This window comes from Silurus meridionalis, chromosome 24 (genome assembly GCF_014805685.1).
Source record: "Silurus meridionalis isolate SWU-2019-XX chromosome 24, ASM1480568v1, whole genome shotgun sequence".
NCBI lineage: Eukaryota > Metazoa > Chordata > Actinopteri > Siluriformes > Siluridae > Silurus > Silurus meridionalis.
The window spans coordinates 6,925,851-6,940,327 of record NC_060907.1 but is presented as its reverse complement, the minus strand read 5'-3'; the positions used below and the strand labels follow the sequence as shown (position 1 = coordinate 6,940,327).

Genomic DNA, 14,477 nt, shown 5'->3' with positions numbered 1-14,477 from the left:
ATTACAAGTGTTTACAGGATATATATATATATATATATATATATATATATATATATATATATATATATATATATATATATAAATTGCTGTAGATATATTTTGTTCTAATTCTTGGGACACTTGAGAAACTTTGAAAACTTTTTTTATATACCAGTGAGAATAAAAACGTGTTCAAATCGAATCACTATTGCGCAATAATTAATTAATTCCATTAATTTAAGGGCAATTATATGTTTATACATATACTTATATTCACACATTTATTAAATGTATACAATTATTTATGTTGGGTTTCTTTCTTTCTTTCTTTCTTTCTTTCTTTCTTTCTTTCTTTCTTTCTTTCTTTCTTTCTTTCTTTCTTTCTTTCTTTCTGTATTATTTATTACACAGCCAACATTAATATTAAAGCGCCGCTGTGGACCAATCAGAAATGCGAATTGGATCCGACGCGCCGCTGTCTCATAGATTGACAGGAGCGCCATCCAATAGAAAAACGAGTCAGCACAGCAACACAAAAGCGCATTGACCAATCAGATCTCTAGGTGGGCGGGATGTATTCGGTCTGGTCCGTCACGATTGGTTGAGGTGTGTGTGTGTGTGTGTGTGTGTGTGTGTGTGTGTGTGTGTGTGTGTGTGTGTGTGTGTGTGTGTGTGTGTGTGTGTGTTGTACGCGCTGGGTTAGAGAAGCAGTATGGCGGAAGAGGAGAGTGAATTGGAGTTGGACAGGTTTAAAGAGGAACTGGAGAGTTTGCTGAGCGGCGAGGGCGCACTGCAGAGCCGGACGTATTGCGCGAGGTTTTGCGAGGTGAGGGCCATGGAGCGGGAAACAAAAAACCCTCCTACAGAGACACACAGAACCCAGATAGATAGATAGTTAGCGGCTAATGCTAAAGCCTTGATAATCCAAAGGTAGGCTAGGCTCATGTATACTAGCGCACTCGCATACTAGCGTACTAAAGAGTACTCGAACGGGCCCGAACGAGCCTCCAAAGCTCTGCGTACTAGCGAGTGTGTGAGTGCGGGAATCCGGAGGTAACCGTTGTCAGCAGAGATTCCCCTCCTACCGTCTCTCTCTGTGTGTGGGGGGTTACAGAGAGACTACTTTTAGCTAACGTAGTTATTTATTACCTCCTACACTTATACTTAGAGCTTTCGACAAGTTAGTACCAGTGTAAATAAACTATTTATCATTAAAGTTTCCTTTAATTCAGTTTGTTGTGTTGCTAGGTTTTGGGGGTGTATTAGCTTATCTGACTAGCTGCTCCATTCCAAAACAAGCCATGAGTTGTAGTTGAATTAACTGTAAATAAGTCAACAAACTTGCAATTATTTTATAAAAGATAGTGTGTGCGTGAGTGTGTGTTTTTGTTTGTTTGTATTGTTTTAGTGGTATAAAAGTATAAACCTTGTGTGGACATTTTATGGTTTTGTTTGTTTGTTTGCTTGCTGCCCACAAGTACTTGGTTTGTTTTGGGTAAATATATTATAAGGAATGAAATTGCAATAAATTTCAGTTTATTTCTTCTTCTCGGTGTAATTTGAATGGTAAAGTAGAGTATTTTGTGATTTAAATCACTTTATACACGTGTGCTTTGTGTGAACTTGGTCGGGTGAATATGTTTATGTTTACAGGGTTTCTGTGTGGTCCTGAAAAATCTTGAATGTAAAAAAAAAAAAATGTAAGGTCTTAAATCAGATTTTAGGTCGTTAATACCCATTGAAATGCTCCCACGGCACTTTACAATGTTTTTATTTATTTTTTAGTTCGTTTCCATGGTTGTTTGTAGTTTTTTTTTTTCGTTACTCCAAATGAAATTCGTTACATTACGACTACAAATAACACCAACATGCACCAGCCAATCAGCTTTCTGTTATTGATGTACCTCTTTCTCAGACTGTACCACAGGGTCGTGCAAGTTTAGCGATACTTGGCTTGAATAAATGTGAACATTTAGGATTCGGTTAAACCTGGTTGCTTATTTGACCCTGATTTCAACATCCTCCACAGTCAGGATTTACGTTTTCTTGTTGTTCGCCCCCCACCACCCCTCGGAAGATAAGCTGGTAATATGGTGGCTGTCGATTTTCGTGTTTCTGCTGCCACCTTTTCTTCTCTACACCAGTAAGGTTGAAGATAGGAGCTGCTACTGGAGTGCTGGAACTGAAGACAAGACAACAGTTTGGGGGGAAAGTTCACTACTAATCGGGCGTCAGTCCAATTTAAAAAAATGGCAATAATTTGTGTTGTTTACATCACAGATCTGGTTATTTGTAAGAAACGCTACAGACCAGTAATGGACTCGGGTGTGGTTGTTTTCTATATCATGTATAAACAAAGTGTGTGTGTGTGTGTGTATGTATGTATGTATGTATGTATGTATGTATATATATATATATATATATATATATATATATATATATATATATATATATATATATATAATATTGTGTGTGTGTATGAGGTGGTATCAAAAAGTTTCGAGACTGATGGTGTTAACTGGTGCTATTCTGAGCATGTGCATTACCACGGCTGCAATTTTATCACAAACAGCAAGTTAGAACAAAAAGAGCAAACGTGAAACCGGGCAAATCTGCCACAGAGACGTTTGACGTGACATAAGCTTTACGTGTCGATGCTGCACTGAGTTCGAGGCGTTTCGAGCGGAAGAATGTCACCGGAAGACTGAATATGTCCAAACCATTCGGCAACTTGTGCATGATGACCGTCGGAGAACAATCCACATGATCTCGCTTCCGCACGCACTGCTCGCTAGATTTGGATCCTGCGGATACGCTTGGAAAAGAAGACTTCCAGGACACATTCCAGAAGTGGCAGGAACGCTGGGAGCGATGTATTTGTTAAATAAAGTACTTTCTTGTAAACAGAGACAGTCTCGAAACTTTTTGACACCACCTCATATATATATATATATATATATATATATATATATATATATATATATATATATATATATATAGTTAGTAAACTGTTGTATCTTTTTATACTAGCCAAGAGTAGATTTGTTTAGTAATTATCTGTATTGATGATGACAGTGTTGTCTATTAGCCCCCCAGTTCTCGTTTCATTTTGTTATAATCCATAGTAAGTTCTGTAAGCAGGTGGTCACCAGCGCCCCCTTCTTCTTCATCTCTTTTTGAACAATCAGATCAAAGAAAAGAAAAAAAAACCCTTGTGCGGTTTTGACTTTCATAAAACGAACGTTATTTCCTTGCGAGGTTTAAACAAATCGATGGCACGGCCCGGGTGGATGCTGTTATATTATTTTGCATACTATCACACAGCTCGCTGCACTACAGGCATCTCTCAATGTTGGAGAGAATAGATGACTGTAACAAGGTGCCTAGTGAAAAACAAGAAAACAACATTGTTGCATTGCTTTGGTATCAGTTGCAGTATTGATCTGATTTCATGACACTTCTGAAATTGGTGGCTGAGTCACTTTTCTCTCTTTTTTTCATTTCCTGTTTTTCTTTTGTAAATCTGTTCTCATTCTATCCACTCTTATCTTTTGTAGCTGGTCGAGGAATATACGAGCCGATGGCAGGTGCCCCTTCCACAGCTGCAGGTCCTCAGGAGCGCCCTGTGCTCGTTTGTGCGTGGCGCATCGTCCTTCCCGTCAGATTGTGAGCACGTGCGCTACACCCTGAGCAGTCTGGCTCTGTGAGTATATAAAACTCTCGAGTTCTGTGTTTGAAACTCTTTTTCCCTGTTTAACAAAGTAAACCCACTTTTTCTCTACCTCAGGAGCGTCTTCGAGCTGCTGCTGTTCTTCGGGAGAGACGAGTTCCCAGAGGATCCTCTGAAAGATATTCTCGACTCATTTCAGGTAATTGCATCACCTGTGACCTTTATGATCGATTTACTGGTGGTGTTAAAATTAAAACAAAAATTTCTGAATGATTTAATTAACACTGTAACACATACTGTAATACTAATACTGTAACATTAATTAATACTGGAACACTAACACTGTAACATTAATTAATACCGTAACACTAATAATGTTACCCTAATTAATACTGTTACCCTAATTAAAACTGTACCACTGTAATCAATACTGTAACACTAATTATTACCGTAACACTGTTATTAATACTGTAAGACTGTAATAACTAACACTAATACTGTAACACTGTAATTAATACTGTAACTTTAATTAATACTGTAACACTGTAATCAATACTGTAATAACTAACACTAATACTGTAACACTGTAATTAATACTGTAACTTTAATTAATACTGTAACACTGTAATTAACTAACACCAATACTGTAACCCTAATTAACACTGTAATTAATACTGTAACTTTAATTAATACTGTAACTGTAATTAACTAACACTAATACTGTAACCATAATTAATACTGTAATTAATACTGTAACACTGTAATTAAAACTAACACTGTAATTAATACTGTAACACTAATACTGTAACACTGTAGTTAACTAACACTGTAATTAATACTGTAACACTGTAGTTAATACTGTAACTGTAGTTAACTAAAACTAATACTGTAACACTGTAGTTAACTAACACTATAATTAATACTGTAACACTGTAATTAATACTGTAACACAAACTGTAACTGTGATTAATGCTGTGATTAATACTGTAACACTAAAACTGTAACACTAAAACTGTAATACTGTAATTAGTACTGTAAAACTAATAATGCAACCCTAATTAACACTAATACTGTAATAAGTGTTGCAACACTGTAATTAACACTAACACTTATACTGCAATAAGTACTGTAACACTGTAATTAACACTGTAATTAACACTAATACTGTAACACTAATACTGTAATAAGTACTGTAACACTGTTATTAATACTGTAACACTAATACTGTAACACTGTAATTAACACTGTAATTAACACTAATACTGTAACACTAATACTGTAATAAGTACTGTAACACTGTAATTAATACTGTAACACTAATACTGTAATAAGTACTGTAACACTAATTAATATTGTAACACTAATACGGTAATAAGTACTGTAATACTGTAACACTAATACGGTAATAAGTACTGTAACACTGTAATTAACACGGTAATTAACACTGTAATTAACACTAATACTGTAACACTAATACTGTAATAAGTACTGTAACACTAATTAATACTGTAACACTAATACGGTAATAAGTACTGTAATACTGTAACACTAATACGGTAATAAGTACTGTAACACTGTAATTAACACTGTAATTAACACTAATACTGTAACACTAATACTGTAATAAGTACTATAACACTAATTAATACTGTAACACTAATACTGTAACACTAATACGGTAATACTGTAACACTAATACTGTAACACTAATACGGTAATAAGTACTGTAATACTGTAACACTAATACTGTAATAAGTACTGTAACACTAATCATAACTGTAGCATTAAGATTTTTTGTCAGTTGCTACACTTCCGTCCTTGCACTAACACACTTATTCCCGTGGTAGGAATGTCAATCAAGTCTGGTGAGGTACCAGAATGTGTACCTGCTGCAGGTTAAACACATTATCAGAGATGGAGGGCCTTGGGCGAGTTCTGTACTGGAGGGAATCCTAAAGGAAGTGGAGCAGAGACAAGAAGAAGGTGTGCATTTTTTATTTATTTATTTATTTTTTACTTTACTTATTGATCGATAAATTGCTTTCCAGCAAACAATTTCCGAGAGTAACCAGGGTTCCTACACATTTTGGAAAAGTATATAAAAAAAGAGAAAGAGAAAGTATGGAATTTGATTACAGTAAGGATAAAAAAGAAATGTTTGTTTCCCCATACTATTGCCCCGTTCGGTTTACAAAAAATTTGTAAAACTTTTTTTATTTTATTTTTTAATATAAAATAAAAAATGTCCTTTAAAGTCCACCCTTCCGTTATAATTCGTTTGCCAAATGTTGCTCATTCACACCAAAACGTCTAAAACCACTTACATCCCTGTAGCGTGTACGAGAAGAACGTAAGGAACATTTTCACCTGACGTTTATTTACTTTCTAAAGACGCATCGTCATCTCCGAAAGCCTGCGTTTTCACTCTGCGACGTAAAAAACAGTTTTACAGTTTTAAAATTAAGTTTATAAATTACCATTGTTCTGTTTTAGAGTTGCAGTTTTAATAAAATGCTGTGCATCGAATGTGGTTTTGGCTCAAATTTGTATGAGCTCCAGTAGCTACAACCTTCTGCTTACTCAGTAATATAATAGCATACATCAGAGATTCTGGCTTACATACGTCAGAGATTGTATCCTATAGTTGGAATTTAAAAATCGTTATTTCAGATGTTAAATAAGGTCTTCAAAATCTTTATGGAATTCTGCATGTTTGAGTCTGGAAAAGTATGGAGTTTTGGAATGACAAAAACCCTGTAACTTCATATCTCCTTGCTGTACAGTGGATCACTATCTCGGCTCCGAGGCGTCCATGTTCTTCGAGTTGCGCGTACGTTACCTGCTGGCCTGCGAGCGGATGCGCGAGGCCATGGCGTTAGCCCTGAAGTGCAGCCAGCACCCGTCTGCAGGCCGCCGCCTGTTCTTCAAGCAGGTCCACCTTGCCTGTCTCTGGAAATCCTCTCAACAAGAACGCCTCGTCAAAGAGGTGCGTTTATGTGCTCTGCTTTTAGATGCTTTTATAATATGATCTAATTCTAGACCTTTTTTTTTTTTTTTTGCTCATCCTTGTATTCGGTGTTCTTTTTTCAAGATGGCGGAGATTGACGGGAAGGACGCCGTGGAGATCCTGTGCATCGCGGAAAATGAGGAAAAAGACGAACTGCTTCTGGAGCTGAGCCGAGGCTTTCTTTTGCAGCAGCTCAGAAGTGGAGACATGTATTATCTTTGGTGAGTCCCAAAATAGCTTTTCACACCAGCACCTGAGTCAGCAGCTGCTAAGACCAATCAATTGGCAGGGTTTTTTTTTTTCCCCCAAAAACGTTTTCCTATGGTTATGGTAATTATGGAGGGTTCATTGTTTTACCGAATTACAGCTTGTGTGCTACAGTTGTAAATCATTCTGTTCGGCGAAAATGGCCGGTGTGTCAAATGCCCTGTAATTTTCTATAATGACGGACCTTCTGGCTCTCCTCAGGGACCTGGTCTTCATATGGTGTAAACTGTACCTCAGAGTGAAGGCCAAGGAGACACCTTTTCTTCAAGAATGCAAACTGTTGCTCCTGTCGGCCACCAACGTCAAAGCGATCTTTCCGTTTATGAAGGTGATCTTGGCTGAGGTATGTTCCAGACACTGTTTGTTCCTTGTGGGTTTTTATTTAATTCTATTTTAAGCTACAGGTAGTAGTTGTGTTCTGATGACTCCATCGTAACCTGAAAATATAGTCGGGACATGGTGATCAGTGTATATAGCCAGAGTCTGAGAAGGGTCTACTAGGAAATAACGTTTCTACGGTGCTATTTGATAGTAAAAGTGTCTAGAAGTGGATAAAGTGTGTCGCATAACAGACTGTTTAATACGGTGGTGTGTGTCTCAATAACGTGTGCTAAGGACAATAAAACACTTTAGAATTCACTGTTAAAGCAAAAAAAACAGCTTTGGGGTTTCTAAAATGCTGTTTGCCTGTTCCATGTTCTTCGCTCATGCACATTATTTTTGTATGTTTTTCCGATTTCAGAATTTGGGGAAAGAAGGGCTCACGTTTTGTATCGAACTCTGCGCCCAGGCTCTTCAGACCGACCTGAAGAACGACTCGGTCACCAAGTCTCTCATCTACAAAACCATCGCATACCTGTTCCCTAACGACCTGGAGATCTGCAGAGCCTGTGCGCTGCTCGTGTTCTTCCTGGAACGCACGGTTGAGGCCTACAAAACGGTGTTCTTCTTGTACAACCACCCGGACCTGGAGTACCACCTGGACAACAGTCCTGTCGTGAACAACGTGCGCTTCGAGGTGATCCAGATTCTGAAAAAGGGTTTGTTTTTTGACCCCGAATTCTGGAGCCTCCTGAACATTAAAACAAACTGCCTGAAGCTCATGAGTGATGAGGTGGCCAGGGCTGCCCTCTGCGAAATTACAGAAGAGGATAAATGGGAGTCTAGTTACTGCGTTCGAGAGCATTGTAAGTGTCATGCAGAGCCGGAAAGAACGGCTATCAGACAGGAGGTGAAACCTGGTAGTAGAGAAAGGCAGGAAACGGGGACTGTGGAAAAATGGTTCACAAGTTCTTCTGCCAATGTGTCTTCCGAAGCTCCTCGGTATAAGAAGAGAGGGAGGAAACCAGGGTCTCGCTCCACAATCTCGAACCTGGAGCCGTTTCCGGTCCGGCGTTCCTTCAGGCAGTTGGATTTGGCGCAAAATCACACCAGGCAGCTGAACAGCAGATGCCAGAGGTTCCTCACCCGGCAGACGGAGAATAATATTCTAAAACGACGGGGGAGGAAACCCCGGTGGCTCCTGGAGCAGTTAGCCGCCCTGGGAGAAAACAGCACACTCGGGCAAAGGAAGAAACCGGGTAGAAAACCGAAATTATTGAGCTCGATAAAGGACATCTTAGTCGCCACCCCTGTCATCGAAATCACAATGGAATATTCCTACCCCGATAATGAAGTTGAGCTGCCTGCTGATGTTCAGGGCCGACCTGCATCCAGAGCAACATCTTCCACAGAGCATTCCTTTGATCAACCTCAAATGCAAATGTCTCGCGGAAGAACTCCAGACTCGCTCTTTCAGTTACTGAGCGAGAAGTCTCCTCGTTTGTGGCGAGACGAAGACGACTTTCAGCCGCACGAGGTTATGGTCGCTATTAGCAAATTCCACACCTACGCAAAAGTGCCTGAACAGGAAGAAAGCCCTTCACTCGATCGCCTTACGGATGCTGCAGCGGCGCACGCTGTGACGCACGCTGCGACGCTGGAAGACGATTTTCGGTCTCTCGCTCCTGTCAAGAAACCTAGCGAACCGGTAGAGGCGATTAACATGACCTCACCGACTGCTGCTGTAACGCTGGAGATCCCTGGTCTTAGTGATGTAGCTGACCTGCCATTGCTTTCACCTGTCGATCAGGATGTAGTCCCTGATAGTAAAATCAATACTACTACGGTCTTTCCTTCCAAAGATCAAACTGTAACTGACGATATTCCCGAGCCGGAAAACACCCAGGAGGTTGCGAATCTCAGTAGCACACCTGACAAAGCTACTGATTTTTATCCTACTACGTCTGTTATGCTTTCTACCTCTGAAAACACACCTGAACTGACCCCCCAAAGCAATGTTTCTACCCCCAAAGAAATACCAGATACTCCTGAATATCCACTCAAAGACGAAGTAGCTGTGTCTGAAATTATTCTAAAGTCCTCTGCCTCCGTTGAAGAACTGGCGTCGCAGCAGACCACCGAGGTCGAGCCGCATCGGGGCGATGAGTCCCTTCCCGTATCGGGTTCTCAGACTTACGTGCAATGCAGGCTTTGCGATAAAAGTTACGAGGCTCCCCTGACTCACGCGTTGTGGCATTACCGGAAGGAAAAGAAATGCATGTTTTGTGACAAGCCGACGTTGACTCGTGGAGCTTTACAGCACTTCCAGAAGCACATAAAAAATTTGAATAATGCTGAAAGTCCGCACGAGACAAAAAAGTCTGAGGATGTATCCGAGGCACCCGGGAAGCCTGTCGTACCCGTTCCCGAGTCTCCGCCAAAGAAAGCAAAGCCTGGATTTGCGCAAATAAAGTCGAGACTGCTGATGAGACTGAAACTGACGAGGAAAGCCCAACCTCAGCGCGAGGCAGAGAAAACCTCGGATAATACCGAAACGGCCTTGAAAGAGACGGACACAAAGAAGCAGGCGTCGGCGCCCGACCAAAAGGAGAGCGGCGCAAAGGACGAGAAGCAAAGCGTCCCGCAGGAGACGATACGGTATTTAACGAGAGGTTCGGTTAGGAAGGCTGAGCACAAGGGACGGCTGCGTAGGACAAAAATAAGCAGAGAAGGAAAGGCTCGAACGATAAAAATCGGGAAAGATAAATCAGAACCCAAAGATGGGTCTGTTCACAGGCTGAATGGAGTGATTCAAAAGAAACGATTTTGGTGCCTTCAGGATGACAGAGGTCCCGTGACTGTACCTCCAGTGAAAAAAGAGAATAAGACGAATGCAGAGAAGACCACTAGAAAAGAAAAAAAAGCGAATTACGATATCAGGACCAAGGCAACCATTAATAACGAAAGTAGACATTGTGCAAAAGTGAAGGAGGAACCGAGAGTAAAGAAGAAAAGGCACAGAGAGGATGAGGAGAACGTCGAGGTAAAAGCAGTTAAGAAACTCAAGAAAGAAGAAGGTGCTTCAATCGTTAAGTCTACAGATACCGTGGGGGAGCCTCCAAAAGTGGAGAATCAGCAAAACGGTACAGAGGAAGAATCCAGCGAGTCTTCCAAGTCGATCCGGAAAAGGAAAGCCAGTAATACTTCTCTGGTCAGCTGTCCTAGAGACACATGCACCTTCCAAGCCATGCCTGGCCCGGTCCTCTCGCACGTCCTGATCCACCACCCGGGTGACACGAAAGCCCTCGAGTTCTTCTACAACCTCGGCGAGAAAAAATGTCTGGTGTGCACCAGAAGGATTTGGACTCCTCAGCACTTTTTCGACCACATTGCCTCTCACCGGGGGAACCTAAAACACCCGTGCTACCACGCGACCTGCCAGAAGAGGTTCAAAACGCGATCGGACGCGGGCGACCACATGGAGAAGAACCACAATCCTTTAAAAGCAGGCTGCTGCTTCCACGGATGCACGGTGCAATCCGCCAGCCTCAAGGACTTGTACAGCCATGAGAAAAGTCACTACAAGGCAGTAACGCTGAAAAAGGGCACATCTGTCACTTCAGAGAAAAGTGCGGACAAACCCAGTCTCGGAGTAACGAATACTCAAGCTCAACAGGCAACTGAAAGTGTAGAGACGGACCCTGAGGTGCCCACCCTTCTTCCTTCTCCTCCTTCTCCACCTGCTAAGGTTACACAACACAAGACGCCCGTAAAACCAGAAGACGAAAAGCCTTTGACTTTGAACAGAAGTTCAGTGAACTACAGCAGCAAGAACTCCCGGCTCATCAACGGTCACAACGACCACCCCTCCAGTGTTAAAGCGCCCCCTACAGCTGAGAAAGAGCAGGAGCCAAAGCACGACAAGAAAGTGGCAGTCAAGCCTTTCAGCAGACTTCCTCCTTCGGCTTACCTGGATGAGCTGTACCTCAGCATGCCCAAAAAGTGGAGGGGGCCCCAAGCGAACGCCAAAGGCACCGACCCAGAGGACGGCCTCGCCGTAAAGAGGCAGAGCTGCTCACGCTGTAACGCGGCTTTTAACTGCGAAGGAGAGCTTCAGCTGCACCGGGAGAAATGCACTTCTCTCTTCGGCTTCGATTCAGACGATGAAAGTAAGTGCAAACAGGAAGTGTAATGAGAAATCCATCATTACCATAACCTGATTTGAATAATTTTTTTTTTTTTTAAGGTTGTAAATGTGAAGCCATGTTGAAAAAATCAACGAAAGCATATCACAGAATTTGATAGGAGCAACAGCTATATTTTGGATTTTTTTTTTTTTTTTTCGTATCGTAATAGTTTTGTCCCATCACCCAACCAATTATTTGCGTTTTCAGCACAAAGCTGACGTCCTTGGATTGCCTGCAGTGGTGGATGAAGTTCCATGTACTTGAGTTAAAGTAGAGATACAGTCAGTAAAATATGACTCCAGTAAAAGTGCTCCCTTAAAACTTTCACTTGGGTAAAAATACAAAAGTATTTTGCCTTCAAATGTATTTAAGTATCCAAAGTACTATGATTTATTGTGGCTATAATGATCATTTTGGTCACAAGACCCAATTCAGTTTATGTGAAAAGACTCTGTTACACTCCCAAAATAATTAAATAAATCACACACATTTATTTATTCCTCTCTAAATTTTCTGCTTGCTGTTGAACTCACGCTGAACTGCATGTTATAGTGATGGCATTCGTTCATTTTCAACCATGTGACTCAGAAGAACGAGTCGTTTTTTTTTTTTTAATCTTGACCAATAATTATGGGAGTCACATGAAAAAGGAACTAAAGACACGGCCCAGAAGATACGAGAGGTGAAGCTCCTCTCATTTGTCCTTATCTGCATCGTCATATGTTCATTATTGGATCTATAGTCAGATTTGATGTATGTAAATGTGTTTGTGGATCTGGTTATTGAAAATTCTGACCAAAGGAACCAAATGAAAAAAAATGATTAGTTCATTTTTAACAAAATGATCTGATCCTCCCATCATTAGTATGTTGGTGATAAGTAGATACTGTAGATTGGTGTCTTGCTGCATTCTTGACCAGTTCTTTTTTCATCCACTCAAATAAAAAGGAACGACTGATTTAGCAAAATATAGTCGAGTTAAAAGTAAGATATTAGACTTTGAAATGTAGTGAAGTTAAATTAAAGTCTCCCCAAATTGAAATACAGTGGTACCTTGACCTACGAGTTTAATTCGTTCCGTGGTCGAGCTCGTAACTCAATCTGAAGCGGAGGCGGAGGGAAAACTCGTTTTTTTAATATCACTCTTGTACACTACGTATCCCTAAACTTTCATTTTTTTACTTTTTCTTCGTTTCTTATCCTAATTTTCGTCGCAATCTTCGCTTTCTGGCTTCGCTTCGCCATCTAGCAGCGGCGTCTCGAGCTCGTACCTCAATTTTTGCTCCCGTAACAAACCAAAACCCACCGAGTGACCGCTCGTACCTCGGAAAACTCGTACATTAATGCACTCGTAGGTCAAGGTACCACTGTAGTTTAGTAAAGTACATGTACTTAAGTACAGTAACAAATTACATTTACTTGGTTAATGTCCACCACTGTTCCTTTAACAAAGCTTTCAGCAGGGAATCAGACAATGAGTGTTGAATATATCCATCAAGTTATGAGACGATCGTTCTGTTCTGTTGTATGGAAAGAAATGGCCACTCGGGCCAAAGCATCATTTTTGAGACATTAGAAATTATTGGTACCAGAAGGTCCAGCTGCTGTCGAATACGTGTACCGTTACACACATACTACAGCCTCCAAAGACAGGAAATTCAATCATGTGTCTACAACTTTGTGTGAGTTTCAGGAAGAACCACAAACTGCGTCCCAATACTTTAGTTTGTTTGATTCAATCATTTGTCTGGTTTTGAATAATCTATAAAAATATCATTCATAAAACAAAAACTGTTCGAATGTTTGTTTGTTTGTTTGTTTTTGAGAACCTCTCGTCTTTAAGGTACCTATTATTTGACCAGTTTGTACAATATTATCAGTTTGAACCTCCCATGGCTGGAACAGTCAGGTGTCCCAGTACTTTTGTCCATATGGTGTATATTTAAATATAAGGTTTGTTTGTTTGTTTTCACCTATTTACACTTTTCTTGTAGATGCCTCCTGAACGGTGGAGCCCTTTTTGACCAGTTGGACGTCGCTGTAAACATTCAAAAGAATCAAATCTTGACTTAAAATAAAAAATATAAATGTATTAAAGTTGGGAAATGGAGCTTGTTGGAGCAACGCTTTCCTGCATCAACTAGAGAATAAACGTCGACTGCACTGGTTCATCTCCTGCCACGATCCCGGACCGTCGCGGCTGGAGGTGACGTCCTGTTTCACCGCCCATTTTGCAGCGTGGAAGTTTTTTAACTGCAGTATTTGATCCGACAATGAAATCGATATCCGGTTAAAACGCCGGAGGCGACGAGGATTCCGCTCCGACCTTCGAACGCGATTTGACTTTTGCTTCAGAAAGCGCAAGGCGTAGATGTAATTGCAATGGCAATGAAATCGGGAATATTTCCAGCACCTCTGGAAACTTTCTGGTTATTTGTGAACTTTTCTCACGGATTTTTATTAACATTTAATCTCACACATACACACACACACACCTCTTTTATCCTTTATACGCTAAAGCCGTCGCTCCTCAAAAGATTTTGATTTATATAAGGGTGAGGAGAACGACTTCAACGAAAGATAGACGAACCCACATACAGCAATGTTCCATTAAACGAGACGGAGACGATAAAAGACACTCGGATTACGACATTTAATGTATATACACAATTATAAATCTCTTCACACACCAGTGAAACGACAGCGAGAAGAAATCAATGCCTCCCGATCATGGCATTGAGCTCTTCTACTCAGTAATGTTGATTTACCAATTTAATTTATTCATCTTTTTTTTTTTTCTTTTTGTATTTTATGTAAATGTTTGAAAAGTTTGAACGGTATATAATTGGGATGTGTTAATATAGGGGGTTTCTATATCAAGAGTCTTTTTTTCTGGCCTACAAAAAAAAAAATTAAACGTATGATTACAGAGTTTTTGTGTGATTTTTTTTATTTTATATATACAATCAAAAAAATTAACGTGGTTGTAGAGCGCATGCGCAGTGCGCTCTTCAGTTTGTCCTGTAGGGGTGCTCTGTTTGTATAA

The 14,477-nt window shown here is 40.4% G+C and overlaps 1 protein-coding gene across 1 annotated transcript; it reads left to right on the top strand.

Annotated features, from left to right (window-relative positions):
• Window positions 1–642: 642 nt before the first annotated feature.
• znf654 (zinc finger protein 654) lies at window positions 643–14,362 on the top strand. The gene is made up of 9 exons (XM_046837295.1): window positions 643–805; window positions 3,537–3,682; window positions 3,767–3,848; window positions 5,497–5,632; window positions 6,433–6,635; window positions 6,741–6,877; window positions 7,125–7,266; window positions 7,666–11,413; window positions 13,426–14,362. Exons 1-9 carry the CDS (start codon window positions 692–694, stop codon window positions 13,434–13,436), a joined length of 4,719 nt encoding a protein of 1,572 aa, XP_046693251.1. The 5' UTR covers window positions 643–691; the 3' UTR covers window positions 13,437–14,362.
• The last annotated feature ends 115 nt before the right edge of the window (window positions 14,363–14,477 follow it).

Coding starts and splice junctions, on each gene's coding strand:
- znf654 (XM_046837295.1), top strand. CDS start 692: ATGGCGGAAGAGGAGAGTGAATTGGAGTTGGACAGGTTTAAAGAGGAA. Junction 806..3,536: donor ATTGCGCGAGGTTTTGCGAG/GTGAGGGCCATG, acceptor TATCTTTTGTAG/CTGGTCGAGGAATATACGAG. Junction 5,633..6,432: donor GGAGCAGAGACAAGAAGAAG/GTGTGCATTTTT, acceptor CTTGCTGTACAG/TGGATCACTATCTCGGCTCC.